The sequence below is a fragment of the Pteronotus mesoamericanus genome, unplaced genomic scaffold, assembly GCF_021234165.1.
Source record: "Pteronotus mesoamericanus isolate MK-2021 breed Mesoamerican mustached bat unplaced genomic scaffold, CSHL_Meso_final contig_246, whole genome shotgun sequence".
NCBI classification, from domain to species: Eukaryota; Metazoa; Chordata; class Mammalia; order Chiroptera; family Mormoopidae; genus Pteronotus; species Pteronotus mesoamericanus.
This window is the reverse complement of record NW_026555104.1, coordinates 12,704,024-12,731,149: the sequence shown is the minus strand read 5'-3', so window position 1 is coordinate 12,731,149 and position 27,126 is coordinate 12,704,024. Positions and strand designations below refer to the sequence as shown.

Sequence of the window (27,126 nt, the reverse complement as noted above, 5' to 3'; positions counted from 1 at the left end):
TGGACCTATAATTAACTCTCTTTTACAATGCTTCTAGGCACTTTATAATCTTTATTGCAATTATGAATGGATTTTCCCATTTCTACTTCTAATTAGTCAGTCTAGAGAAACACTATTGATTTTTTTTGTGTGTAAACTATTGATTTGCTTTGTGTCCTATCACTTCCCAGATCTCTTATTAATCTTACTGGGTTGTTTTCACAGACTTTCGTGGGCTTTCTTGGCATACCATCACATCATCTGCAAATAAGAGAATTTCTTCTCTTTTCTAATAGTAAGAGATTATTTTCTTTTCCTTTTTTTATTAGAAGATTTTATTTACTTTTAGAGAGAGGGAAAGGGAGGGAGAGTGAGAGGGAGAGAAACATCAATGTGTGGTTGCCTCTCACACGCCCCCTACTGGGGACCTGGCCCACAACCCTGGCATGTGCCCTGACTGGGAATCGAACTGGTGACCCCTCGGTTTGCAGGCCGCCCTCAATCCACTAGGCTACACCAGCCAGGGCTGTCTTATTTTCTTGCCTTATTAAATTAGTTAAATACCATAAAATACTGCTGAATGATGGGGATCATGGGGTATGGTTTGCATTTTGATAGAACATGGCTTCAGTGCTTTACCAGTTTATATGCTATTTGATGTTAGAGTTTTTTCTCTTTTTGGTAATTTTATCATTTTAGGTAATTTCCTTTTATTCTTATATTACTTAAAGTTTTCATTTAACAGATATTTTTGACCTTGGAGAGAAAGATGTTTCAAAGCAAGACAGGAAACCTAGAAACCACAACACAAAAGACAGACATGCTTGACTTCACAAAAGTTAAGGAAAAAAATGTTTTTGAACAGCAAAATCGATTTTTGAAAGGCAGAATACTATACAAAATGTAAAGTCAAGGAGAAAAATATTTGCAACCAACTTAGTATTCCTAACATATCAATAAGAGAAAACAATTTAATAAAAAATAATAAATGGATTTAAACAGGTAATTTTTAAAAGAGGACCCGAATAATGAATAAATAACAAAGATATGAAGAGATCCGCAAATGTACAAATTAAAATAATAAAATACCATTTTTCATCTAGCACACTTGCCAAAATGATAAATACCAATACTATTCTTGGCAGGCAAGGATGCAGGAATACATGAGTATAAAAGGCTGTAACATTTCTGGAATATAGTTTGGCAATGTCTATGGAAATTCAAAACATGCAATTTTGGAAACCTACCCCATGGAAATAAAAGCATTATATACATATAAGGAGGTTTCAGTATTGTTTGCAATATGAAAAGCCAGAAACAATTTGAACATCCAGCAATAGGTGAATAATTAAGTAATAATATAGTATATAAGGGGCTTTTATTCAGCCATTAAAAATAATAGTGAAATCTATATCTATCGATCTGGAGGGATGCCCATGATATTCTTTTAAGTGAAAAAGCAACATTTAGAGTTATGGGTAAGAGCCTATTTCTGTTACTAAAACAAAAGCAAAACAAAACAAAAAATAATCCAATATCAAGTATATGTCTGTAGGAACAGGAAGAAAGGGTTTTGGAGACGACAGCAAGAGAAGAGATTTTAATTTTTCATATACTTTTGAATTAACTTATTAAAATACATTATGTATGGTTATGTAATTAAAAATTAACAAAGAAAATTTAGAGGAGGAAGAAAAGGAACCTGCCTCAGAAACATCAATACATTTCATTTGATGGTTTTGTGAACTGAAAAGTTCATGGCTTGTATCTATTGATTATCTTTCCTCTTCCAAAAGGTCAGGAGAAAGAAAGCAGGGTGGGCTGGAAGTCGGGGGAAGCTGGGAGCCACAGGTACACCATCCCAAGGGCTGGGGGAGGGAGGGGGAAAGAGATAGAGGAGCGGGGACTGGGGTGGGGTGGGGAAGAGGGCCAGACAGCGTGCTCAGCTCTCAGGATCAGCTTCCACGCCAGGGAGCAGGGACCTGGGGGCAGAAGATGGGTGCTGGCCCTGGGCCCCTGCAGGCAGCAGCCTGGGCTGAGACTCCTCAGGAGAGTGGGGTGATTTTAACGTTCTCTGAGGGTTCCCTGGGCTGTCCAGCGGACTCCTGACCTAGAGAAGCCTGCAGGCCCTCGCGAAACCCCTCTGTAGGTTTTCAGATACCCTGGAGCAGGTGGGTGGTTCATCTAATAAGCGTCTATCCTCTGCCTGTCCCATGCTACACGCTGACAAATCAGCCTGCTCAGGATAGCCATGGCCTTGCCCAGAGGCAGCTTTCAGGTGGTGGGGGGAGAATCCACCCCAAGGCTGGTCCCTGTCCTGTGCTGCAACCGCCCTCAACCCCCGCCCCCGGCCTCAAGCTTGGTTTTAGCCGAATGGGATGATAATGTGGCTCAGGCTTACCAGACCAGCTTTGGCATGGACCACACACTGCATGTCTGACTCCAGCCAGCTGCCTGGCACCTGGGCACTGCTGATGGTGGGGCTTGGGATGGAGAGGGGAACCGCTTTAAAAGGTAAAAAAACACCAACTGGTTCCCCAGTCGGCAGTGGTCTGGAAAGGCGTGGTGACATCTCTGTGCCACGATCCCAAGGCTGCTCACTGGGGGCCCCCTGCTGCTGGGAACCTGCCAGCCTCATGGAGACCAACCTCAGCAGGAATCGGATGGAGGCAGCAGCTCCTGGAAGCTTGGACACGGTGGAGTCCTTCCAGCCACAGACTTGACCTTGAAGCTACGTGCCACAGAAGGGCCAGTCTGTGCTGACCTTGCAGGGGGTTCCCCCCGTGCTCCCGGACTCAGGCAGGACCAGCTGTGAGGATGGTTTCAGCTGGCCCAGGCCTCTGGCCTCCCACGAGTGTCCGGCAGCCACCCGAGGACCTCTGTGAGTGCATAGCCAGGTCTGGGATGGCCAGGGGACCCAAATGCAACCAGAAAGTGCAGGCCCTGGCTTCTGCGCAGGCTCATCAGAGAGGACAGGTACGGCCACCCAGGATCAGGCTGAGAAGCAGGTCAGAACAGTTGGCTGTTGGCGGCTCTCTGGTGCCCTTCCTGGCAGAGCCCTGACGCTTTGGCTTCTATGGCACGGAGCCTCCCTGCCTTCCCCCTGCCGCTCCCGCCACCAGCTCCGCAACCTGCCCTCACTGTCCCGCTGACCCTGGGCAAGACCCGTAGGTCACCTGTCGAACAGAAGGGCCACCTCCTACTGCTCAGCAAGAGCCTGCAGATTACTGCTGGGCTGCAATGTGCCTGGCACGGTGCTGCAGGAGGTGGTGGCGGGGAAGGGGGGCTTCCAACCTGGTGTGCGGACGGAGATCGAGGTCACACGAGGGGCCTCCCCACGGCCTGGCCGCAGTGCAGACTTGGTTAATAAACGCTGCCCACTCTGAGTGTGTGGGTCCCTGGCCTCCTTGCTCACATGATTAAAAGGCCTCCTGTGCCTGTGTGGCTGGGGAAGAGACGCACTGTGTGTGCACACGTGTGTACATGTGTGCGCATGTGTGTGCCATGCTGCTGCTGGAGCAGACAGGGCAGGGAGGGCCCCTCTGGGTGGCACCTCACAGCTTCCCCTCCTCGACGCACTTGAAGCAACATTTTAAAGCCGACAGGGCTCAGCAGCTGGTTTCCACAGTGGCGTCTCTCCTCTCAGTCTGGGGGACCCTGGCCCACCCTGGCAGGGCTGGCACTGGGGAAAGACCCAGCGCCAAGTGTAGAAACAGGAAAGAAGGGAAGAGGGAGCCACTTCCACAACACACTCCCAGGCTCCCTCCAAGGCCGCCAGCCACAGCGCCCCGCTCAGGCCAGGCCCGGCCAGGTCTGCTTCCCGGCTCCGCCTGCCCAGTCCCCCACGCCCTGCGAGAGAGCCCTGCAAGGGGCAGCGATGGCAGGGAAGGTAAACTCTGGGAATCAGAAGTGCAAGCAGAGTCCAGCAGGACTAGCGGGGACAGCCTGCTGCAGGAAGAGCCAAGTGAGGGCCGGGAAAAGGTGTCTGGGGAACAGACGCCAAGCTGTTAACTGCCAGTTATGCTTGGAAGGGCCGATGCACAGGGAATTTTTACCAGCTAAATGATAGCTTTCGATAACCTTCACAATTTTATAATAAACATGCTGCACTTCTGTAAGGAGGAAAAAAACAGCCCAAATCGTACAAAGATAGTTAGCAGCCAGGTCATAATCCAAAGACAGACGCCCGTGAGCCCTCCGAACAGCTGTGTGTCTGTTTTCTTTGGTCAGGAAACCCAAGAAAACCCCTGGTACCAAGATGAACTGCTCCGCTCTCTGGCCTCAACTCACTTAGGACCCTCAGCCCCTGAGTCTTGCGCTGAAACTCAGGCTCTTCCAGGCAGAAGGAGCCAGAGCCCAGAGGGCAGGACCCGGCCTTTCCGCCTCAGCCCTGCACCCACCAGGAAGCCCTTCCTTTTCCCTGGGCCTCAGGCTACTCATCTATAAAACAGGGCTGCTAAATACCGGCCGGCCTGTTTACTTTTGGAGGCTTCTGTGAGACCCAGGAACTTTGACAATAAAATCATAAACATTAAGGCATCTTGTAAGCTGTGTAGAGAAATCTGCCATGCCCAGGTACTTTTACATATACCGTATTTTGCTGTGCATAATGCACACTTTTTTGCCCAAATTTTTGAGGGAAAAATAAGGATGCACATTATACAAGGGTATAATGATTACATACCATGGATATAATAATGGGCATCAAAATCCCGTGTATAATGCACACAAGCATGGGTGCACATTATACATGGCAAAATATGGTAATGACCAATGGGGTGGGCCTCCCCTTCTGATGGTGGCCTCCTGGAAGGCTTCCACATCAGCGCAGCCACCACAAATACCAAGGTGCCCTGGGCACAAGGTCCCTTTCCTCCTTAGGACCAGGAAAGCCAAAAGCCTCTCCTTACTGAGAAACAAGTCAAGTGCTAAGAAGAGATGGTACCTGCCTGCCTCGGAGACACAATTTCATACTTTGCAAAATACCTCAACTGACGTCACATTTCCGCAAAGATCCACAGCGCTGTTCGTGGCATTCCCCACCCCCCACTTAGAGCTTGTGTGTGGAATGGTCCCCGCGGGCTGTGAGCAATCCCTGTGCTGAGGTCTAGCCACCCACGTGGGTGCAGGTGAGGAGTCGTGGGCACGGAGAGGGATGGAACACCCGTATGAACACATGTGGACACTGCGGTGGCCATTGGTCCCGTGCCCGTGGCACTGGCTGGCTGGTGGCCCGAATGTCAGTTGCTATCCCAACAGAGGGGGCAAAGGGCACTTACCTCTCCCACGGGCCCATGTGTAGACTCGACTGGTCTCAGTGCTTCTTGCCCCTTGCTCAGTCGGCTCCACAGGCAAAGGTCGTAAGTGGGGGTCATCGGCCCGGCCGGGGGTCTTCAGGGGCAGGATGTACTTGGGCAGCCCTTTGTAGAACCAGGCCCCTGACCTCTTCCAGACCTGAGCAGGGGAGATACCTGCTTAGAGCGCGGGACGCAGAACAGCCCCTGGCACCCCACGCCCACGCAGGCCCACCCTCCCTTCCTGGTGCAAAGTTGGGAAGGGTTCAATAGATGCCACCTGCATCCCTCCTGCCTGCCCCTTCCTCTTGAGACTCTGGAGGGGTGGGGGGAAGGGGTGGGCTGGGCCACGCACAGTGCTGGAAGCTGTCTGGAGAGCGACTCGGGCTGAGACAATCTGCAGCAGCCTCAGAGAGGGCCAAATCTCAGAGCAAGCCACAGCGTAGAATCAGAACAGCAGCTGGGACAAGGCCCCTGAACTCAGCCCCTACTTCAGCAACACCGTATGCTCCCTCACCTCTCCTCCGGCGAGGAAATACACTTGCGGTCTCTAGTAGGACTGGGAATGTGTGTAGGAACAACGTGACCTCTTCAGGGAAGGGGAGGCCTTGGAGGTTTGAATCCTGGGTCTGTCTCCCAGCAGCAGAGAGCTGGGGACACACCCTGACCCTCAGTGTCATCACCTGTAGGCGGCTGTAGGATCAGTGTCTGTCTCACAGGGTGGTTATGAGGACTTGCAAATGAACGTCAGCCCACGGCCCAGTGCAGGGCACAGAGCAGCCACTCGACAAACGAGATGCTCATGATTGTCACTGCCTCCCCTCTCCACTCATCTGACGAACGTTGACAACGTTACAATCAGTGGACCAAGCCCGCTGCTCAAAGCGGGGAAGGTAAACTCAGAAGGCCAGCGTCTGCCCTGATTTCCTCCAGGACAGCGTTTCCCACTCCTCAAACTTCCTCTGCGCCCCGCCAGTTCTGTGGGCTGTTAACAGAGGCTACTCAAAAACAAAATGAAAAAGAAACAAAAGCATTCCTGAGGATACACACTGGGAAGCACTAGGGTAAACCCAGCTCTGTTACTGTGGTCCTTCTCAGAGCCCTTAATATGCCAGCGCGCTCAGGGTTCCCCAGGAGCGAGAAAGAACATACAGCGCCTCCCACCGGGAACCGACCCGGCAAGTTTTCCTAGAGAAACTCCGCCTACTTGTGGGTCTACGTGAACTCCGCACGTAGCTGTACAGCACTGACTGGTCACTCGTTGAGTGATGGGCCTCTGTTTTTTCACGTGGCCAGTGGTCACCTCTTTATACTCCAGAGCGCTAGGCGCAGGACCAGAGCCCAAACCCTGTCCCTGGTATGAGTCACTCACCCCGCCCTCCCAGCGACCCTCCGCAGAAGGGCCGCCTGAGGGGATGGATGCTTCGCGGAGCCTCCTCAGGACACCCTTTCTGACCCTCTCACAGCCCTCCTACCACACAGCACTATTTCTTTGAATGGATAACACACACACATGATCCCAAATTCACAAGGTACACAATTAAAAAGTCCCCCCTCCCGTTCCTGGAGGCATCTGGTGTAACAGTCTTTGAGGAAGCGCTATTATTCCCACTTTCCAGATGGAAAAACCAAGGCTCGGGCACATGAAGCAAAGTGCGCAAGACTAACCCACCACTCCACATCAGAGTCCAGAGTCTCGCCCCATACGTTTACAGATACGAAGTCAAAGCTCACTGAGTTGTAGCTGAGTGGGTTCTCACCGTGGACACTAAGCGTGTCCACGCAGTCTGGATGCCTAGAGGGGAGGAAGTACCACAGAGGGCGAGAAAACTAACAGAAGCAGCAGCTGCCCAGGCCACCCTGTCCCTGTCAGATGCCGGAGGTGACGATGGGGCTCGCTCCGCCTCCCTCTGCTAAGCCAAGGCTCACTCATCCGGCAGTGCTGGCCTTGCCTGCCCTGGCCTGAGCTCGCCAGCCTCCTGCCGTCCAGCACCGGCTGGGCCACCTGGGAGCGGGGCGGGGACCACAGGAAGCAAGTCCTTGTGAACCACGTGTGAATGGTGGGGCCGGGCCGGCTTAGGATCTGCACCACGCTGCCTCCGCCACCGCGCCATGGAAAGTCCTTGTCTTCCCCCCACAGATGAGAAATACATACATAGATCATGACATCAGGACAATAACAGAACAGTAAAATGAAGAAACCTTAGGTCCCTCATAATATTACCGCACAGAGGAAGCCCTGTTTAACACTGTGCTGTGAATTTTCTGGATATATACACTTTTTTTTTTTTTTTTTTTTTTAAAGAACAGCTTCATGTACATGCAAACGGTTTTTGCCCCTGCTTAATTCTATATCCTAGCAGCTGTTCCGTGTTAATAAGGAATGGCCTCCACCCTCATGCTTTAGCGGCGCCACAGTTTGGGTTAAACTTAATTAAACGAGTCCCACACTGAGAGACACTTAAATTATTTGTTTCAAATTTTTCACTCTTCTGAGCAGCGCCGCAACCATCACCCTGCGCACAAAGACGGGTGTCCGCTGTCGCCTGAGGAAACGTCCCAGGAGTGGAACTGCCAGGTCAAGGCACGTGTGTACCTTCAGATGATGACAGATGGTTTATTCTTTTTCCCTCAGGAAAAAAAGGTGAATCCCCACTGGGGTGCTAAATGTCTCCTGTACCATACTTCTTGGTGGGACCCAGGGTCTGGTCGGGGGACCCTGCTCAGGGGCAGTGCCCGTGGGGCGGTGGGCTTGGGGGAGGCCCAGGGTTCGGCGCTGCAGGGGGAGGGTGGGGACCCCGCTGCCACCTGGGGCACGCTGCCTCGGGTGGAGGGCACACTCCCCTGGTGCCTGGCCAGGGAGTGGATGGGGCGAGCCGGAGGGAGACTCCGAGGTGTGGCTCGCTCTTCATTCTTGCGTGGCTTTCATCAGCAGAGACCAAGGAACGCGACAGAGCAGTGTCGGGGGGGCCACAGGGCCAAGCACATCGGTAGCGCTTGGCGAGCCCTCAGGTCGCAGCCTCCGTGCTCTTCCTGGGGAGCTGGGACTGTCGCGCCAGCTTGTGAGTGTGCACGCGTCTGTCTCTCTTTCGTTTTTAATTAAAAAATGTCCAATTGTGTCCTGGCCGGTGAGGCTCAGTGGGTTGGGTGTTGTCCGTAGAGCAAAAGGTCGCCAGTTCGATTCTCCATCAGGGCACATGCCTGGGTTGTGGGTTCGAGCCCCGGGCAGGGCGTGTGCAAGAGGCAACTGATCGATGTTTCTCTCTTGCATGGATGTTTCTCTCCCTTTCTCCCTCCCTTCCCCTTTCTCTAAAAATCAATTAATAAATAAATCTTTTGAAAAATGATCAATTGTGTTGCTATACATAACATGCAATTTACCATCTTAACCATTTCTAAATGTGCAGTTCAGTAGTATAAAGTACATTCACACCATTGAGTGCAATCTCTAGAAGACTTTTTATCTTACAAAACTTACATTCCTGCTTATTAAACAACTGCCCATTCCCCACTCCCCGCAGCCCTTGGGGACCCCTCTTTACTTTGTGTCTATATGAATTTGACTCCCCTAGGTTCCTCACACAAGTAGAATCATACAGTATTTGTCCTTTTGACACATACACAGTATTTGGCTTATTTCACTGAGCATAATGTCCTCACAGGTTATCCATGTTGCAACACGTGTTGGAATTTCCTTCCCTTCAGGCTGAACAATATTCCATTGCAGGTATAGACCACATTTTGTTCACCCTTCCATCTGTCCATGGTCCCTTGGGTTGTTTCCACCCTTCGTCCGGTCCTTTGATTTTTATCTGCCTCTCCCACTAGAGCCGGCCACCCAGGCGGGAGGGTCAGGGTGCTTTGCTCACCACTGTATCTTCCCGCTCCCAGCGCTCTCCTGACACAGTAGGTGCTCAGTAAACACTGTCGAACGGCTGAACTGGCCACGTGGGCTGGTCACTGGGGTGAGTCCCAGTCCGTAAAGCCTGCTGCCTTCCTGGGGAAGTGGCCTGAGGGTTTCACCCAAGTTCGTGTCATCAATCAGATGGATTTACTGTTTCAGATTAAAAGAAGGATAAAGAGGAAGTGCCCAGCAGGGCATGCCGGTACCGAGCAAGCTCCAGTGAACGCCCCCGACCATGAACTCCACAACACACGGGGCCGCACGCTCCCGGTCCCTCCTCCAGCACCAGTGAGACCCACCGCCCCAGCCGGCACATTACAGCGGGGGCCCCACACCATCGGCCTCACCGCCTGTGGCTACCATCCATCTCCACCCCTCTCCCCGCTTAAAAATCGCTGATCAGCCAAGTGCTTTTCGAAAACACGATAAAAAGTACAGGATTCATGCTATGAGGTAGAATTGCATGCAACTGCTTATGTTCAACATTTTTAATGGTAATCAGCCACTTTTGACCTATGCTCCCCTGTCAGTTTCATGCACTTCACCCCGATATTTATGCTCAGCAGAGGCAATGTCCCTGGGCAGTGCCTCCCCGGGGCCCAGCGGCGGGTCAGGTGTTCCCCGAGTGCACTGTAACGGGGCCTGGGCGTCCGCGCCCCTCGGGTTAGCACTATGTCCGGGGAAGGCCTGATGCCGTCGCTGTGGCAGAGACCCAACCAGGCCAGACTGGCCGGGGATCCCGTACCTGCGGGCGAGGAGCGGCACTTTTTGAGTCCTTGCAGCAGGGGACACAGGTGTTCCACTCAGTATGGAGGGCACACCTGGGTGGAGGTGCATAAAACTCACTGTCAGTATTTTGGGAAATGAAATGCCTTCCACGCGGGAGAGCAGGACTGGAGAGGCCAGGCGTAAGGGGTCCCGGCTGGGCTGAGCTCTGAGCAGCTTCCCTGCCCCCGCCCCCGCCCCCTGCCCTGCCCCGTGCCAATCCAAGCACATCCTCGCAACTTCTCCAGCCTGGATGCCCACCCCGCCCTGCAAAATGCACAACAGTAGCTTTTAATCATGTGGTTTCTGCTCCCTGCACCCAGGCCCATCACCGGGCCCCTCCCGCAGCACGGTGGCAGGTAAAGCCCTCCGTGGGAATTCAGCCCCACCCCATGACGTCTGGGGCCACGGGTCAGAAAAGGTTCACTCTCCGAAGAAGCTGTGCAATTCTGCAAAGCGCCACTCTGCTCCCCACACGTGGTTTGCTGTGATAAGGCCGGCAAAGCAGCCAACCTTGAAAATGCCATTTAGAGAGAAAGGATCCTCACGGCGTCCATGGCACTTGCCTGGGGCGGCCATGGCCTTACATCCTCCCCCAAGCACGGCTCTGAGCTCTGCCTCCAGGTTTTCATTCCGATTTCAGCTCACGGCCAACCTGACTGCAGATACTGATGGCTATTAGCCAAGCTGTTCCCAGGGAATTTTAATTACCATGATAACAATCGCTAATCACTGGCATTTCCTACATGGCTGCGGCTGGAGAAGATGGGAAGTGCCAGGCCCCATCGGAAGGCAGGGGAGGTCTAGCGGACCAGCCTCTGGGGAGGGTGGGAGAGGGATGCCCACCTCTGTCCCTGTCTAGTGAGTCCCCCATGCAGTTAGGACCGCACCTTCAGGGGCTCAGGTGCGGGGTGCAGGCTCTGCACCCTCACACGACCGGTCTGAGCAGGGGCACAGTCTGTGCCCTGTGTACACGCTGCTCCTTCTACATGGAATAACCTTCATCCTCGGCTCCATCAAGCAGTGACCTTTCTCCTGGGAAGCCTTCCGTGCCATCTTGTGCAGAGCCAAGTGCCTCTGCTGAGCTCTCGGGGGCCACCCGGTGCTCCGGGGACAGTGCTTCCCCCAGCCAGGGAGCTGTGACCTCTTCAAGGGCAGGGCTGTGTCGCCGCCCCCCAATTCCCAGGACCCAGCAAGGAGCCCGGACGCGGCAGGAATGCTGCTAACTACGGGCTGAACGAGCACATGAAGGCAGCAAAGCAAAGGAGCTGTCCCCAGGGGCAGAATGAGGGGTCTTCCGGGAGACCGAGTTCTATCTGCCTGACCAGCTCCAGGCCGGCCCAGTCCTGAAATGCCACAGGAAATGGCCTGGGATAGAGGGGCCTTCCTGCTTACACTTTGGTCGCTTTAGCCACCATCAGTAAATCAACAAATATGTGCTGGTGAGGGTGTAGAGAAAAGGGAACCCTCATGCACTGTTGGTGGGAAAGCAGATCAGTGCAGCCGCTGCGGAAAGCAGCATGGAGTTTCCTGAAAAAACTGAAAATAGAACTGCCGTTTGACCCAGCAATCCCCCTTCTGGGAACATATCCTAAGAGTCCTGAACCACCAATCAGAAAGAATATATGCACCCCTGTGTTCACAGCAGCATTATTTACAATAGCCAAGATCAGTAGATGAGGGAAGAAAAAGACGTGGTACATTAAGGAACTCCTGCCCTTTGCGACAGCATGGATGAACCTTGAGAACATTATGCTAAGTGAAATAAGCCAGTCAGAGAATGACAAAGACCATGTGCTCTCACTCTTACATGGAATCTAATGAACAAGATAAACTGAACAAAATACAACCACAGGCATGGACACACAGAACAGACTGACAGATCTCAGAGGCGGGGGGGGGGGCTGGAAGAGATTAGCCAAAGGATCTGTATACATACATATATGCAGAGCCCACGGACGTGGACAACAATGTGGTAAAGGTGGTGATGGGGGCTCGGTGGAGCTGGGCAAAGGGGGGAAGGGGGAGACATCTGTAATAGTGTCAACAATAAAATAAAATGAAACAAAACAGGTTTCTTAAAGGGTCAACCCACCTTGGCAGAGAGGCAGCATGGCCCTCCCTACTCCATCACTGAACAGAGAGAGGGAGAGAGGAAGAGAGACAGTGTATGCGGGCCTCCCAGGAACTCTAACAGCAAAGCTAAACTCCGACGCCTGGCCAACAGGACCCCAGATCTCTGCCAGGTATGCCCTCCCTCCTCAGCAGCCCCTCCCATTCCCTGACCGTGCTGAGCTGTCTCTTCCCTCCAGGCCTTTGGACATGCTGCCCTTTCTCTCTTTGCTAGGATGGGATGAGGAAATCTGGCCTTGAGGAAATTACTTTATTCCAGAGGCTTCCACAGAACCATGCAGGTCTCCCACTGCAACACACATGCTGTCATGCTTGCCTACGTACACGTCTGTTTCCTGGACCAGATCAAAAACTCCGCAATGACAGGAGCCTCCCAGGGCGCCCAGCACGTGCCGGCAGGCGCCAGGCACCCAACAAACACCTGTCAGTGGGGACTGCCAAACACGCATCCACATTTCAAGGCTTTAAGTAACTCGGTTTACCTAAGAGCAGCCCTGGCTCTTAGAAGGGACTGTGGACTGAATCGTGCCCCACCCCCAGATTCATATGCTGACCCCCTGACCCCCAATGTGATGGTATTTGGAGGCGCAGCCTTTGGGAGACAACCAGGTTTAGATGAGGTCAAGAGGGTGGGGCCCCATGATGGGATTAATGTCCTTATAAGAAGAGACACCAGAGAGCTGGCTTCCCTGCCCTGTGTGAGGACACAAGGAGACAGCGGCCAAGTGCCAGGCAGGAAGGGAGCTCTCAGCAGGAACCCGATCTGCTGGCACCTTGATCTTGGATTTCCAGACTCCAGAACCGTGAAAAATAAACTCCCGTCATTTAAGCCCTCCTGCCCCCAGTGGCAGCCTGAGCCGAACAGGACAATGGGAGAAGCTGCCTGGGAAGTTTCAGTAGTTTAAACATGGCCCCAAATTATTTTCTTCTCCGCCCATCAAGAGGGGAAGACTTATCCACGACCCTGTATCTGGTCTAGGCTTATGACTTGCTTTGGCCAACAGGATGTAGCAGCAGGAACACGTGACTTCTGACCTGGCTTCCAGAGGTCTGGCCACTTGGAACACCACTGCTCTCAGGTAGGGGAGCCTCGTCCAGGGTCCTAGAGGATGGGAGGCCACGTGGAAGGAAGGAAGGCGCCCCGGCCAGCAGCCAGCCCCGACTGCAGAGCAGTTCCTGGGCCCCCGGCCCCAGCCCCGGCCCTGGCGGACTGTCAGGTGGCCGCAGCCCCAGCACAGACCCCGGGGGAGACCAGCTACAGCGCCGTCCTCTGGCGCCCAGCCCAGGCTGCCGAGTTGTGGGCAAGTAAAGGATTGTTGCTCTGAGCTGTTTAAGCCTCCACACTTCTGGCAGGATATCCATCCCCTGTTTAGACACTTCTAGAAAAAGAAATAATCAGCAAGGTTGCTAATTGAGTAAAGCAGGCAAGTTAACTTCAGGGACTTAAAATATCCAGGTTCATTCGTCAAGTAAGAACATGCTATGAAAAAGGAACAATTGGAGAATAATCAAGGGCTCCCAGAAATCAAAAGTACCAGGCAGAAATATAAAAATATAAAATAAAGGATGGAAGATAGAAACGAGGAAATTTGGAATGTGGAACATAAGGATGAAGAAACAGAAAAATGTGAAAGAAATGGTAAGGCATACAAGTGCTCAACCCAAGGGGTCAAATTCCTCATAGACTTCCCAGAGAGAGCGAGCAATAGAAAAAAAAAATCCTGGAGCTGAAGAAGGACGAGAGTCTTCAGATTAAAAGGTTTATATTAAATATGAGGCAGGAAAAACAAAAAGTAAAAAGCAGTAGACATATATTCATAAAATTAGTTATAAATGTAAAAAGAGGATCCTAGAAGCATCCAGAAAGGAAAAAACAGGTCTCCTACAAGGAAACCCAGAACGGCATCAGACATTGGCAACACTGGAAGCTAAAAAACTCTGCCATCTAGAATCTTCCCGTCAAACTATCAATCACACACAAGGGCAGAACAGACATTTTTAGACTTGCAAGGACTCCAAGTTTCCCTTGCATGCTCCCTTTTCAAGAAGTTACTTAAGGATGGGCTCTAGCAAAACCGAGATAAAAAACAGAAAAGAGGAAGACAGAGGCTCCCAGAAGTAGTGTCTCCAGCTCAGGAGAGTCGAAGGGAACCCCATGAAAGTAGCTATTAGGAATCACTGTGAGCCAGAGCCGGGAAAGGGCCGGCCGGGAAGAGAGGGGCCTGAGGAACAGAAGGCAAAAGTAAGAGGTTGAGTAAAAGGACATATGGTTTCATTAGTCTTTGGTCCATGAGGAAAAAAGGACAATAAAATACTCCAGGGAAAACTAAAAGCCATACCAGAAAGTCATGGTCCAAATGCTGGGTAAAGTAAAACATGACATGGTTCTAAGACACAACGAGTTAAAAAGGATTCCATGTGATCATCGCACGAGGGACATGGTCTGGGGCTCAAGGAGGTGAGCGAAACGTGATCCTCACGTACCATTTGACCTTGAGGTGTTTCCTGCTTAGAGAGTAATAAAAAAATTCAATCCCTAATAATTATTGAGCACTTTGTATGCATCAAGTACCATTTCAAAAATTTTATAGGTACCTTATTTAACTGTCACAAAATCCCATGAGACAGGCACTATCGTCAGCTCCGTTTTTTCAGATGAGGAAACCGGACACAGAGAAACCACGTGACACAAACAGGGATGGGCAGGCCCTGGGGACCCAGGCGCGCTGGCTCCGGGCGGCCCCGTCAGTCCTCCCACACAGTCACACACAGGTTTGCTAACTGCAACGCTGCTGGTTGGTATTCAACTCTTGGAACTGACCTGGAGACAAAGCGTTTTGTGTTTTTTTAGATTCAATATGTGTCAACTCGGTATCTATTAATCAAAGGAGGAAACATAAGGAAAGTACGCCAAGTCCACTGGTGGTAGATTAAGGAGCTGACAGAAAGCAACGCAGGGAAATCTCCAGGGATGGATAAAAAGCAAAACGGAGAAACACTTTCCCATGGGTGGGCACAGGAGAGTTGGCATTTCCAGTGCAGAGAGCTGGCATTCGGGGGACCAGACAGCGATGCGGGGCTGTGGGGCCTGCAGCCTCGGCACGATGAGGGTGCTCTGACACTTCAGGGGAACGTTATCCTAGATGCCCAAGAACTACGGGCAGGGCTCACGCAGGGTGAAGGCTGACTTTTGCCAAGGAAGCTACGGGCCTGGGGCGTGACGGCCCACCATGACCTGCCGGCTGGAACCTGTGATCAGACCGTCTCACGGGGGCACTTGTGTCACCCCGCCGGCGAGGCCAGCAATGCGGGGGCCCCTCCCCCTGCATCCAGCCCATCAGGCTTAGTCTATGGTTCCTTTTTCTGTTCACAGCTGGTAGCTCAGGAAAGGAAAAGAAATCAGTCATTAAAATTTCTTTTTGTAGTGGAGCAAGATAGGAAGAGACTTAGTCAAATTCTGGTTAGCTCGGAAACACAGCGCGAGTTCACACCACTGAGGTTTCTGTTCCCGAAGAAAAACCAGCTCCCCCTCGGATGTCACTGTACTCACCTCACCCCCAGGGTCAGAATTTTGACAGTGGGAAAAAGCTGGACAGTTTTTGAAAGGAGACCAGGGCTTCCCCGCCGTAAACCAGGCAGAGCCGGACCCCTGGGAAAACGGGAAGGGCCTTCCCGTCGAGCCGCTCTCAGAGACGACGGCGGGGGCAGCACCCCCTGACAAGGTTACCGTGGTGACAAGCTGAGCATGAAGAGCCGTGATTACAGCCAAGGACGACAAGCTGATAGCGAGCAAAGCAAGCAGACATGAGATGTGCTAAGGAAACAAACACATCCGATCTTAGTTCTATGGTTCTGTGTCAGAAATACAATCTGCTGCTCAAACCAGACTGGGGCCACCCTACCTTGGAGTTCTGACAGGCAGCTGGGTGGCAGGCTGCCCTACTCGAGGAGGACGGAGCCGCAGGATTTACGCAGCGCGCGTGCCTGGGGCCGGAATGGGGCCGTGTGTCTGTCCAGCGGGGCGGGAAGCAGGTCACGAGGCCTGAGGCAGCCCAGGCAAGACCTGCCCCCCCAAATGCCTAGGAGGGCACCGCCGCCAGCCCCTGTAACCCACAACATGGCTGAGATTCTTTCCCCGGAAAGGTCCTGGGGAGCAGCAAAAGCAGAAAACAGGGGTGCATCCAATCTTGCTAAAAAATTGCTCAAAAGTACAGTTCAGTCGACCAAGATGAATTAAAATAAAAAGCTGCGGAATGGGGGACTCATGGTACCAGATAATTCAGTGAGCAACGAACTGAATCAAAGACAGAATGCTGTCTAAATGGCTGGCATAAACACCGCTACAAAGCAGGTCAAGTGTGAAAGAAGTGATACTTTAAAAGTAGATATAAAATAATCAGTTAACAATAATCATCTGACCCAAAATTCCAGATTATCTCAAGGAAAAGTAAAAAGTGGTTGGAAAAAAAAAACCCAAAACCATGTTGGGTTCCTCCTTCTCCACAGCAAGGGGCTGGGTAGAAACAGTACCTATTATAGTGTGATAGACAAATATTGGTTTCAAGATTTTAAAAGTTTTGTATATACATGTATATACATATCTAAGACAACTAGCAGAATTAAAACGAGGGAAAAGGTTTGTCATACGGAAGCACCTGATTTTCTGATGGGTTTATTTCTTTTTCTTTCCCTTCTTCCCTCCCTCCCCCGACCCTGCTTATTTTGTTTGTTTTTTTCCTTGTTCTTGCCTTTTTGTCTTCTGGTGGCATTGGGTTTAGAGCGGCCACCCTCCCTCATAGCTGCTTCCCCTCCTTCAGAGAGATGAAGCCCACAAACAACTTCTGAAGAGGGAGTTAGTGAAGAGAGATATTCAGTCATTCAAATGAACTTACTCGGCCTCTCATGTGCGTCAAGACTGGGCCAAGGAAAGGAAAGATCGAACGTTCTGGTAGATGGGTGGCCTCAAAGGGCTGGGGTCTGTGGCTCTGTTCTCCACCACCCCGGAGCTCTGTCTTCTGGACGACTCTGCTCGGGGTGGCTTCCCTGTCTGCAGTGTTGAGCCAGTGGACAATCCCGAGCCCATCGAGGGCTCTGAGAAGCACAGGGCAGTCGGGCAGCGCAGGGCAGGGCAGGGCAGGGCAGGGCTCCTCTCCCACTGGATGGATCGATCGGGTTGTGACTCTCCACTAATCCCTTCCAAAGTGCTAACTCAGAATCCAGGTGTCCAAGGAAAGTGAAGTAGGACCCTCCTAGGAGCCTTTGTATCTGCAGGTTAATAGTTATCACTTTAAAACCTCTGCTGTGTGTGTGTCTGAGTCAGAAGACAGGCAGGAAACGAAGCCCCAGCAAAGACAGGGTGCACACTGCCCCTTCTTCCAACCCGCAGGGCAGCCCTGTGCTCCGCCTGCGCGCACGAGCCCTGGCCAGGGCCTGAGCGAATTTCCTCTTCATTTCAAGTGGGTTTTCGAGCAAACGGGTCAGTCTGGGAGGCTGGCAATTTCCAGCACAGTGGAAAGGGAAAAAAGCAGTGAGGAAAAAAATAGTCTGCGGGTGCTGTTTTCCTGACAGATAATTTAAACACTTTGGCTAGATTGGTTTAGAACCAGAGGGGGCACTTTGGCTTCCGTTAACCCCTGTTGCGGGGCTGGATCCTGTGATGCTTCTGCACAATTATCACTGAGCAGCCTTTGCCATCTTCAGAGGGAGGTGGTGGTCAACCACATCTCTCCTTGGCTGCGGGGCTGTGTGCCCTGGGCCAGGGAGAGCCTCTGGGGCGGGCAGGCCAGCCCCCAACGCTGCCTCACCCCCTCCCCACACTCCCGCCCAGGGTCTGTGCCCCCAGGGTCGTCCCCTCCCCTCCTCCCGCCCCTCACTTCCTTGCATTACCTAGGAGCCTCTGGTCTCTCATGTCATCATCTCCCTTTGTCCAGAATGGTCTTGCAAGTCCCATAAATCCGTGCAGGGTAAGGACGCTCTCTCTACTGGTTTTAATTACTTGCTTTGTTGATGTTGCACGTATGCCTCCTCTCACTCTTCATTTGCATGCAGCACGAAATCCCTTTGAATCCCAAATATTTAACGATCTTCCCTGTTCCAACACATCTGAGAGCGGGCGAGCGTGTCTCGGCGGCGCTTGGCTGCGAGGCTGGCCCCTATGCCCAGATGGAGTGGGCCGCACACAGGAAATGAATAGCGCTGGATCAGAAAATTGGACAGGCCAATTGTACCCAGCCAGGTCTTTTCAGAAGAGCTTTGTGATTTTGATTCAATTCCCAGAACAACAAACATCCTATGTTTAAACACAGTCTCAGCAACATATTCCAAAGCCAATATGGAACCATTTCTGGGCTGACCCCAGCTCGGCTGGGCCAGTAGCCCGGGCCAGGGAGTCTCAAATCAGAGATGCTTTCTTCGGTTATGGGTTTGATTATTGCTCCATTTCCAACTGGTCTTGTTCCTCCTTGGGGACAATCTGTAATTCTGAGGTTCCGTTGCTTTCTGTCTCTTCCAACCTTCATCGCTAACTCCTTGATTGTTTTCAGCTCTTTGTGTATTTTTCCTCCCCTACATTCTGGGGAATTTTAAAGGTTTTTCTCCTTTTCATTGATTGAAGCTTTTTTGGGGGGGGGCCTGGCTTTAGTGGTCTCCTGTTACCTTCTGGGTGTATGCCTGTGAAATCTAGCATACACAAGAAAGTGTGTGAAACCACAGTGCATTTCAAAGAACCACATTCAGGTGAACGCCTGTGAACTCATGAAGAAATTGAATATCCCCAAATCAGAGAAGCCCCTGTAAGCCCTCCCTGCCTTCAGGAGGTAGCCACCATCCGGAACCTTCCCCCGCCCCCAGAATCTTGTGTAAAGCAATCTCACGCTTTTCCTTCTATTTTAAAAGACCATTATCGTGTGCATTTCTAAATAAAATATTTATTATTACCTTTTTTGAATATCACATTTGAATCACTGTGTATTCTTTGGTGACTTGCTTTTTTTCCTCTTTTGCTCATTGTAGTTCTCATTCATCCTTCGATGAACTTAGCCACAGTTAGTTTTTCACTGCTGTGTATTATTTCATAGCCACAATTTATCTACCCATTCCCCTATGAAAGGACAGTTACGTTGGTTCCAGTTTTTTGCTATAACAAAAACCGCTGCCACATGCACCCTGGGTCCTGTGTCCTGGGGAGGATGGGAGAGTTTCTCCGGGGCGCAGCTAGGGTGAGGCGTGAAGAAGCGAGTCACGTGTGGGAGGTAACACTCAGGAGGTGCCAAGTGCGATGTGGAGGTGACCCAGCCGGGACTCCCACTGAACGGGCCTCTCTGATTTAGTTTGCAACAGGGAGCTTCAGGAGCTGCCTGTGACCATGACACAACCCTCAAGTCAGTGCAGGGTTGGGAGCAGCAGGCGAAGTTCGTGGGTCAAGGGCACAAGCACCAAGTGCTGGGACCCAAAGCCAGGTCCAGAGATGCCACTGGATAACGGTCAGGGCTTCGGAGGTCGGTGCACGAGCCCGGTCTGGGATGCAACAACGCTCGAAGTCGGGACAAGGAGAAGTGGGGAAGGGACCAACTTTGGCAACTGGGGCAATGAAGGGCCACCTCCATTCCTCTGTCCCCTCTTTCTCCAGCTTCCAGGCCAGCCTGTGACAGGAAGCTGGAAGCTGAGGGCTTATCCTCTCCTGAAGGCGGCGGTTGTGGGTTTGGTGGGAATCAGGCGGAGGGAGCGGGTCTGGCAGTAAGAGCCTGTCAGATAGCCCCGGTCAAATCCCAGCTCTGCTGCGCCACCTGGGACTTGCCATTTAAGACTTGCCCTAAACCTCTCCATACCAGGGGATGACCCCAAACAATACCAGCTCTCTCCTGCTTCCTTTTCTTGCGGAAGGGTTTCTTATCTCCACAGCCATTTCCTTAGGAGAGGGGAGGGGTGGGTTTTTCCAGGACTGGGCACCACCTAGGGAGCTTAATACTTCCGGAAGGATGGAGCCACACCCCACTCCCCGGTCTCCAACTTCCAGACAGCTGGCTAGGGGGAGGGGCAAAACTGTGCCAGCCAGTGTTGCTGGGCACCTGAAAAAAAAAATTAAAAAAAACGAGCAGGAAGCAGGAAGATCTGATGATGCAAGATTTTATTCAAATTAATGCAAGGAAATGACCAGATTCAGATGTTTTCTCTCTGGCTTTTCACCCACTCCTCGAGGGGCACGAACAGGAGGTTTTCCGAGCAGGAAAACCAGGTTGTGGGGCCGAACCGGGAGGGGGTCGGGAGGGGGTCGGGTGGGGGTGGGGCAGGCGAGCTGGGTGGTGGTGTCAGGACGCTGTCACTGCACCGCACCCCCACAGGGTCAGGGGAGCCGCTCTGCACCTTGTTGTTCTTAAAGCTGGTCACACAGCCGCCGAGCGCCCACTGGGATGGCTGAGTAACGGGCGGGGCAGCCTTGTGACAGCCAAACACTGGGAGCTCTGCGCCCCGTTCCTGCGGGGCCGAGGGGTTTTGTGTAGGACACCTCAATCCACATCTATTCTCCCCACGGCCAAAGAGAATCCTGGGACCAACCCACGCCTCCCATGCCCGCCGCAGGGGAACCCAGGACCCCTTCCTGGGCTGCTCCATCCCCAGAGACCTGCCGGTGCTCCTCACAACTCACCTTCTCACAGAGATACACCTTGGCCAGTAGCCCCACCCCCTTTTAAATTGGGGCAAAATATACAGAACACAAATTCAGCCTTCTAACCATTTTTTCTGTATTGTCCAGGGACACTAAGTAGATTCACATTGGTGTGCGACTGTCCCCACCATCTGTCTCCAGACCTTCTTCCCCTTCCCAAGCTGAAACTCTGCGTCCATTCAACAGGAGCCCCTCGTTCCTCCCACGCCAGCCCCCCTCCTCCCCCGCCCTGACAACGCGCGCCCTCCGGCTCCCTCTCCCGGTGAACGTGACGACCTAGGCCCCGCACAAGAGGCATCACGCAGTGTTCGCCTTTTTGCTTATTTCACGTTGCGCAATGTCCTCAAGGTTCACCGCCCTTGTAGCCTGTGTCAGAATTTCCTCCCTTTGGAAGGCTGAACACTATGAATGACACGGATGTGTCACCGTTTGTCTCTCCAGTCACTCAGCAGTAGACGCTCGGGGTGCTTCCACCGTTCGGCTACTGTGAATAATGCTGCCATGGAGTGAGTGGGCAGATACCGGCTTCAGTCCCTGTTTTCATCTTGTTGGGGTAGTTCCAGAAGTAGAATTGCTAGAACCTTCCTTTTTGGAGGAACTGCCATGCCCTTTTCCATTGTGGCTGCACCATTTTACATTCCCAGCAGCAACGCGCGAAGGTTCGAATCTCTCCACATCCTCACCAACACCTGTCATTTTCTGCTTTTTAAGTATTAGCCCTCCTGGGGGTGTGACGTGGTGGCTGGTTAACTTTTGGCGCTGCGGCCTCCCTCCCCACCCAGCCTGCACCCAACCCTCCTGACCCCTCTCCCTGTTCTACTCCTTCTTCCCTTTCAGCACCTCACATACCACATACGTTGCTCACCCATTAGTTTGGTTATATCTATTGTCTGTTCCCTCTCCTCCTCCTCCTCCTCAGCCCCTGTGAGAAGGTAAACGCGAGGCAGAGGTATTTGGCTGTTCTGTTCATTGCAGTTTTCCGAGGGCCTAAAACAGTGCCCTGCACATAGTAGATATTCAATGACTATTATATGAGTCAGTGGATGAATGAATAGAGTTGTTAGAAGGAGTTTTGGAGGCAAACACACCCTTAGCTCCATCAATTACTACCTGGTGTCTTTGGGCAGGTGACCTTTCTCTAAGCCTCAGTTTCCCCCTCTGGGGGCAATACTGAGTCCCTCACTGGGCTCCTGTGAGGGGGCAGCCAGGTAGAGGGGGCTCAGTCACTGTCTGCTGCTCAAGGCCAGACCGGACCCTCTTGGTGCGCCTGGGAGGGCAGCTGGCTCAGGGGACGAGCACAGCAGTGAGAAAGTCAGTTCCCTCTTGGATTGGCCAGCATCTCAGGAAGGGAAGTTCTTCCTCCAATGCACAGACACAGACTCAAGTAGATGCCCCACAGAGAAGGGGTGGGGGAGGGGTGGGAGTGGGAGGCTGCCCTGCCCCGCCATGGGAGGAGGGGGCTGGCTGGCGCCAGGAGCCTTTTTCATCTGCTACTTCCACATGCGTGGGAGGCCGGGAGCCGCTGCTGACAGTGGTCTGCCTGGCAGCGCCGTGGTGCGTGGGAGGTGACCCACACACTGAGGAAGTGTGACCATCCGGGTCCACCAGGGACGCCGCAACAGCAACCCAGAGTGAGCTAGACACAGATGGCAAGGAGCTCAGGCAGCCACCCGCCCCCACCCCCAGCACTGGCCCCCCACCCTTGCCTGTGCGCACAGGCCTCCGGAGGGGGCCCTTTGGTAAAGCTGTTTGCAGCAAAAATCCAAACTGCAAGTAACAGCGGGTCCAGGAGAAAACCAGCGTGGGGAAGCAGATGGCAGCTTGCAATGAGCCCAGGCCGCCTGCCAGAGAGGCAGGTGCCACAAGGATGCTGGGCTTGGCTGGCAGGGCTGCTTCCCACGGGTGCTGCCTGGGAGGGAGGCGCCCCTGCTTCCCCGGGCCTCCAGCAGGCCTGAGCCAAGGCAGAGTCTCCCCGGGGCCCTCACGGGGCTACCGGTCATGGCGATGATTTAAAGCCCTCCGCGTGAAGCCACTTCCCTACTTCACAAATTCCTCTTACAGTCAATCAACAAGCAGGAGAGAGGGGCCAGGAGGCAGGACTGCACACCCACCATCAGTGGACACTGTGAGACCCCGGCCAGGGCCGTCTGTGATAAGACTTCAGGGGAACCCCAAAGCTCCCTGCTGGGAAGAGGTTCTAAGGTGATCTGAACAAGGAACCAGATTTCCTTTTTCGCAAATGTCTCTTTCAATCAACAAACACTTCCTGAGACCCTTTGATATGCAAAGCACTGCAGGAAACACTAAATACTGGAGCAGCCAGCCTCCACTCAGTTGTACCAGGACGCCTGTGAACCTGGGAAGGCTGAGCCTATGCTGAACAGAGAGCTGCGATCTAATTGTATTAATCAGCTTTCAGATACTTACAAATTGGCTTTCACCCCTTTCTAGCTCGCCCCCCTCCGAGAAGGCTTGCATCCTCCCAGACGCCTTCTTACTTCAAAGATACCTTTTAGAAGGACTGGAGGAATGCTTTCAAGGATCCCGGGATAATCTACATTCCAATTAACTTTTCCACTGATTACAGTATAACTTTAAATGACTCACTTTGTTTTTTTAAATGAATGGGATTAAAGGTTAAACAGCAAGTGAAATGAGTTTCCGGTTTACAACGCCCTGTGTTTAGAAGCCCTGAGCAGCCCCTCCCAACCTCACACAAATACGGCTGCGAAAGTGCGAGGAGAAAGGGCAGCGCGCAAACACCAGCACCTGGGTGATCGGACGTTCACCTACCGGCAGCCCCGCCTCCGACACAGGGGAGTGGGCTGATGGAAAGGGCGCCCCGCCACCTGGGCCCAGCCTGCCTGGCAGGGATCAGGGTGCAGGGCCCGAGCCCCTTCCTGGCCAGCCTCCCTGACATGGCAAGCCTGTGGGCTTCTGGTGCCACACAGGGGTCTGTCCTCCTTCCTCCAACCCCGTCTTCATCCTTGGGACACAGAAGGGTAAAGAAGATAACCGGCGGCAGTGGGAAGGAGCTGGAGCGATGCGCTGCAGCTGGGAAGGCGCAGAGCTTTCAGTGAAGCTCCACAGCGGGAGGCAGGGAGAGGCAGGAAGGACCAAGAACACAGCACAAACCAGGGGCTGCAGATTTCCACGGCCACCCTAGTTCTAATGGCCAGGGGCCAGGTCGTGGGACAGTCACAGGCGCCTCCCTGTGCAGCAGAGCCTCACAGGTAAAATCCTGGGCAAAGGAAGGGGCGGCGAGGGGTGTGCGTGCCGCCTCTGGTGAAGCCTGGGTCCGTGGGGCCCACAACATCCGACGAAACGTAAATGCACGTACGCGCTCAAGGCGAAACACAGGAAACCACCAAGGTCAGGCAAAAAAAGGGATCAGTGATGTGGGAAAAGAGCTTAAAGATTTTTCAGAATGGAGGGAAAAACTAAAGGAGTTGAAATTGACTGGGTGGATACAGAAGACAGAATGGAAATGCAATCTTCAAATTAAAAGTGCTCCCAAGAGAAGAAATGAGAATGCTCAGGAACAAAGTAATAAGCAGAAACATAATTAAAAAGCTTTTCTGAATCAGACATCCAAATATGTTTGTTCTATGCAAAAATCAATGAAAATGACCTAGGTATAGAAAGACAAAAATGTTAATTTCCATATATATATTGGGGCAAAGTAGGTTTACAGCTGTTTGTATGGAAAATAATACAATGATTAATAAATAATAATACAAGAATCAACTGTTTCCTGTACTCATGACTGTAAACCTACGTTTGTGCGCACGCGCACACACACACCAGTCACGGCCAGGTTATTTAAGGGGAATCGAAGCATGAGTCTGGCCTCCGACTTCTCCCCACGTCTCTGGTTCCTGCCTTCACAACAACGTTATGCTGGGCATTAGATCCTGTCACCCTGCCTTCTCCTTCTCTCAACAACAAGGGGCTTCACTGAGCAGCCTCTGCTGCATCCTCAGAACTGTCGTCTGGCTCACAGGTCCTCCTTGCGGTTCTTCAGGTGGGCCCAATGCGCCAGTCACCAGTCCAATGAGGACAGTTCTCTTCCCTATTCTGTTTCTTCACACCTTAAACACACCTCAGAGTTCACTGACTTGCCAGCAAGGAAGCCAGGGAAGCGACGAAAGACTGCACCTGTCCACAGAAAGAGGGGAGAGGAGGCGGGGCGGGGGGTGGGCAATGAACGCAGACAGGAGCAGCAAAGTGCGAAAAGGCAGGCGGCTCACTGGGGAGAGAATGTAGTTTGGTGTGGACACAAAAACAGCGCGTTTGTGACCACCCGTATAATGGAAATCAGGGACCAGGAACTCTGGGCTGTGGGGAGTGCCAACCAGCAATCAAACATTAGAAAAACAACAGCAACCCATCCGTAAGAAGTGAATGAAAAGGAAGTCTCGGTGGCTGTTAATGGGAATGACATGGTTTATTCTAAAAATTCAATATTGAAGTATAGTACAACTGAGTTTTAAAATTCACTAACTCATTTTCGGAAATAAAAATGGTTCATTTGTTTCTTTTTCAAATGTGCTCATTCTTTTTTCAAAGGTCCTGTTTGTTGAATTTGCTTTCTATTCCTTCTCTTATCCCTTTTAGTTAATTTTAAAACCTTGTTCCTGTCTCTTTCAGTTTCACTAGCATCTGCAGTTCTCTGGGGACCGACTCTCCGCCCGCTGCCTCTCCCGCATGGTGGCTCTTTCCACACGTGGCTGGTGGACAATGGGGGCAGACCCACAGCAGTCCGAGGGGGGAAGCTTATGAGCAACTGTATCGTCAGTCAAGGCATCTTCTTTGTATAAAGGCAACGGTCACTGTCATATAGAAATACACGTCAAAGTGCTCATATTTAAAAAGATAAAAATTACCTATCAGCTCATTATGAGATAAATGAACGGGAATCACTCAAGTGTCTATAAGAAAAGAGGAAGTACAGACACCGATGTTTATTTTTCCCTTTTAAGAATCCATTCTGATACAATCTAAAATGTTGTCAAGAAGCCATGCATATGGATACATATTGCAGTTCTTAATAAGAGGAGGAAAAGGAAATAGATGTCTTAAATTAGCAGAATATCCATATGACAGAATGTTTCCAAGGAGTTACTGATCACACTGAGAACTAGTTATATGTTAATTTTAAAATACGCGTTTAACAATATTTTTTAAAAAACCCAGAAGATCAGAAGTAAATACGCCAAAATGTTAACAGTGATTAGATGGTAAGATTACAGATATTTTGGGTGTGTATTACTTTACACATTGTAAATGTCAATGAACCATAGTAGTTTTATAATCAGAAAAGTATAAAATGTATCTAATATTTTTAAAAATGAAAACTTCTAAGGGAACAGTCAGGAACTTAACCATCTGGGGTAATATTAAATAACGAAGATAAAATACCACGATGCGGACGCTGACATTATGTCTACGGTCCATTCTCAGCACAGCAGCTGGAGCAGCCTTTAGAAGGCGGCGGAGGGCTGCGGTCATGTGTCTCCTGCACTTCAGACCCTGAAAGGCTCCCCGTTTCACTCAGAGTAAAAGCCGAAGTCCTTACAGCGGTGGACTGGGCCCAACACGATCTGACCCTCCACCACGTCTCCGACCTCCTCTCCCGACCTCAACTAAAGCCAGTCACTCTGGTCTCCTTGCCATTCCTCAAAATCACCAAGAACCCACCTGCCTCACGGCCTTTGCATTCACTATGGCCTCCATTTAAAATGCTCTCCACCCCTCCAGCCACGTAACGTGCTTCAGAGCTCTGCTCAAATGTCGCTTTATCCGGAAACCCTTCCCTGACCCCCCATAAAAAATAACAGCCACCTCCACTGTTCCTAGCGCCCTTTCCTGCCTTCACCCCGAGCACGTTATGACCATCCGCGATGCGGCAGCATTTACTTACCTGTGTCTGTGGTCGCCTTCCCACAACAAGAGCTGTTTTCCTGGCCCACAGAAGAGGCCCGGTAAACACGTGCCAAGTGCCTGAGTGAGTTCCCGCATCAGACCGCGAGGCCCTCAGGGGCTGAGGGGCAGGACCACACACCACTGCACCGCTGACGTGCACAGAGCAGGCAGCGACGCCAGCCTGGCAGCCCCAGGGACGCTTAACTGGCATTCATCTCACTCCAGAAAAAAAAATACTTAAAAGCCAGAGATGATGGAAGTGAAGCATCCAAAAGAAAGAAAGGGTGTTCGGGCAGAGCGGTATACGAGCTTCCATCAGAAAATTCAAGTTCTTCTATCAGGGTGTGGCTTCTCAAGCAGGATGGAACTCCTCATTTTTTAAGAGTTTATTCATTTATTTTTAGAAGGGAAGGGAGGGAGAAAGAGAGGGACAGAAACATCTGATGTGAAAGAGAAACATC

General features: G+C 51.7%; 1 protein-coding gene across 2 annotated transcripts in view; it reads right to left on the bottom strand.

Annotated features, from left to right (window-relative positions):
- Positions 1 to 27,126, bottom strand: part of RPH3AL (rabphilin 3A like (without C2 domains)) — a 105,058-nt gene that overhangs the window by 19,631 nt on the left and 58,301 nt on the right. For both annotated transcript variants that reach the window (XM_054573288.1, XM_054573289.1), the window contains one exon: positions 5,259 to 5,433. In XM_054573288.1, the coding sequence (XP_054429263.1) occupies positions 5,259 to 5,433 (175 nt within the window). The remainder of the gene's footprint in view (positions 1 to 5,258; positions 5,434 to 27,126) is intronic.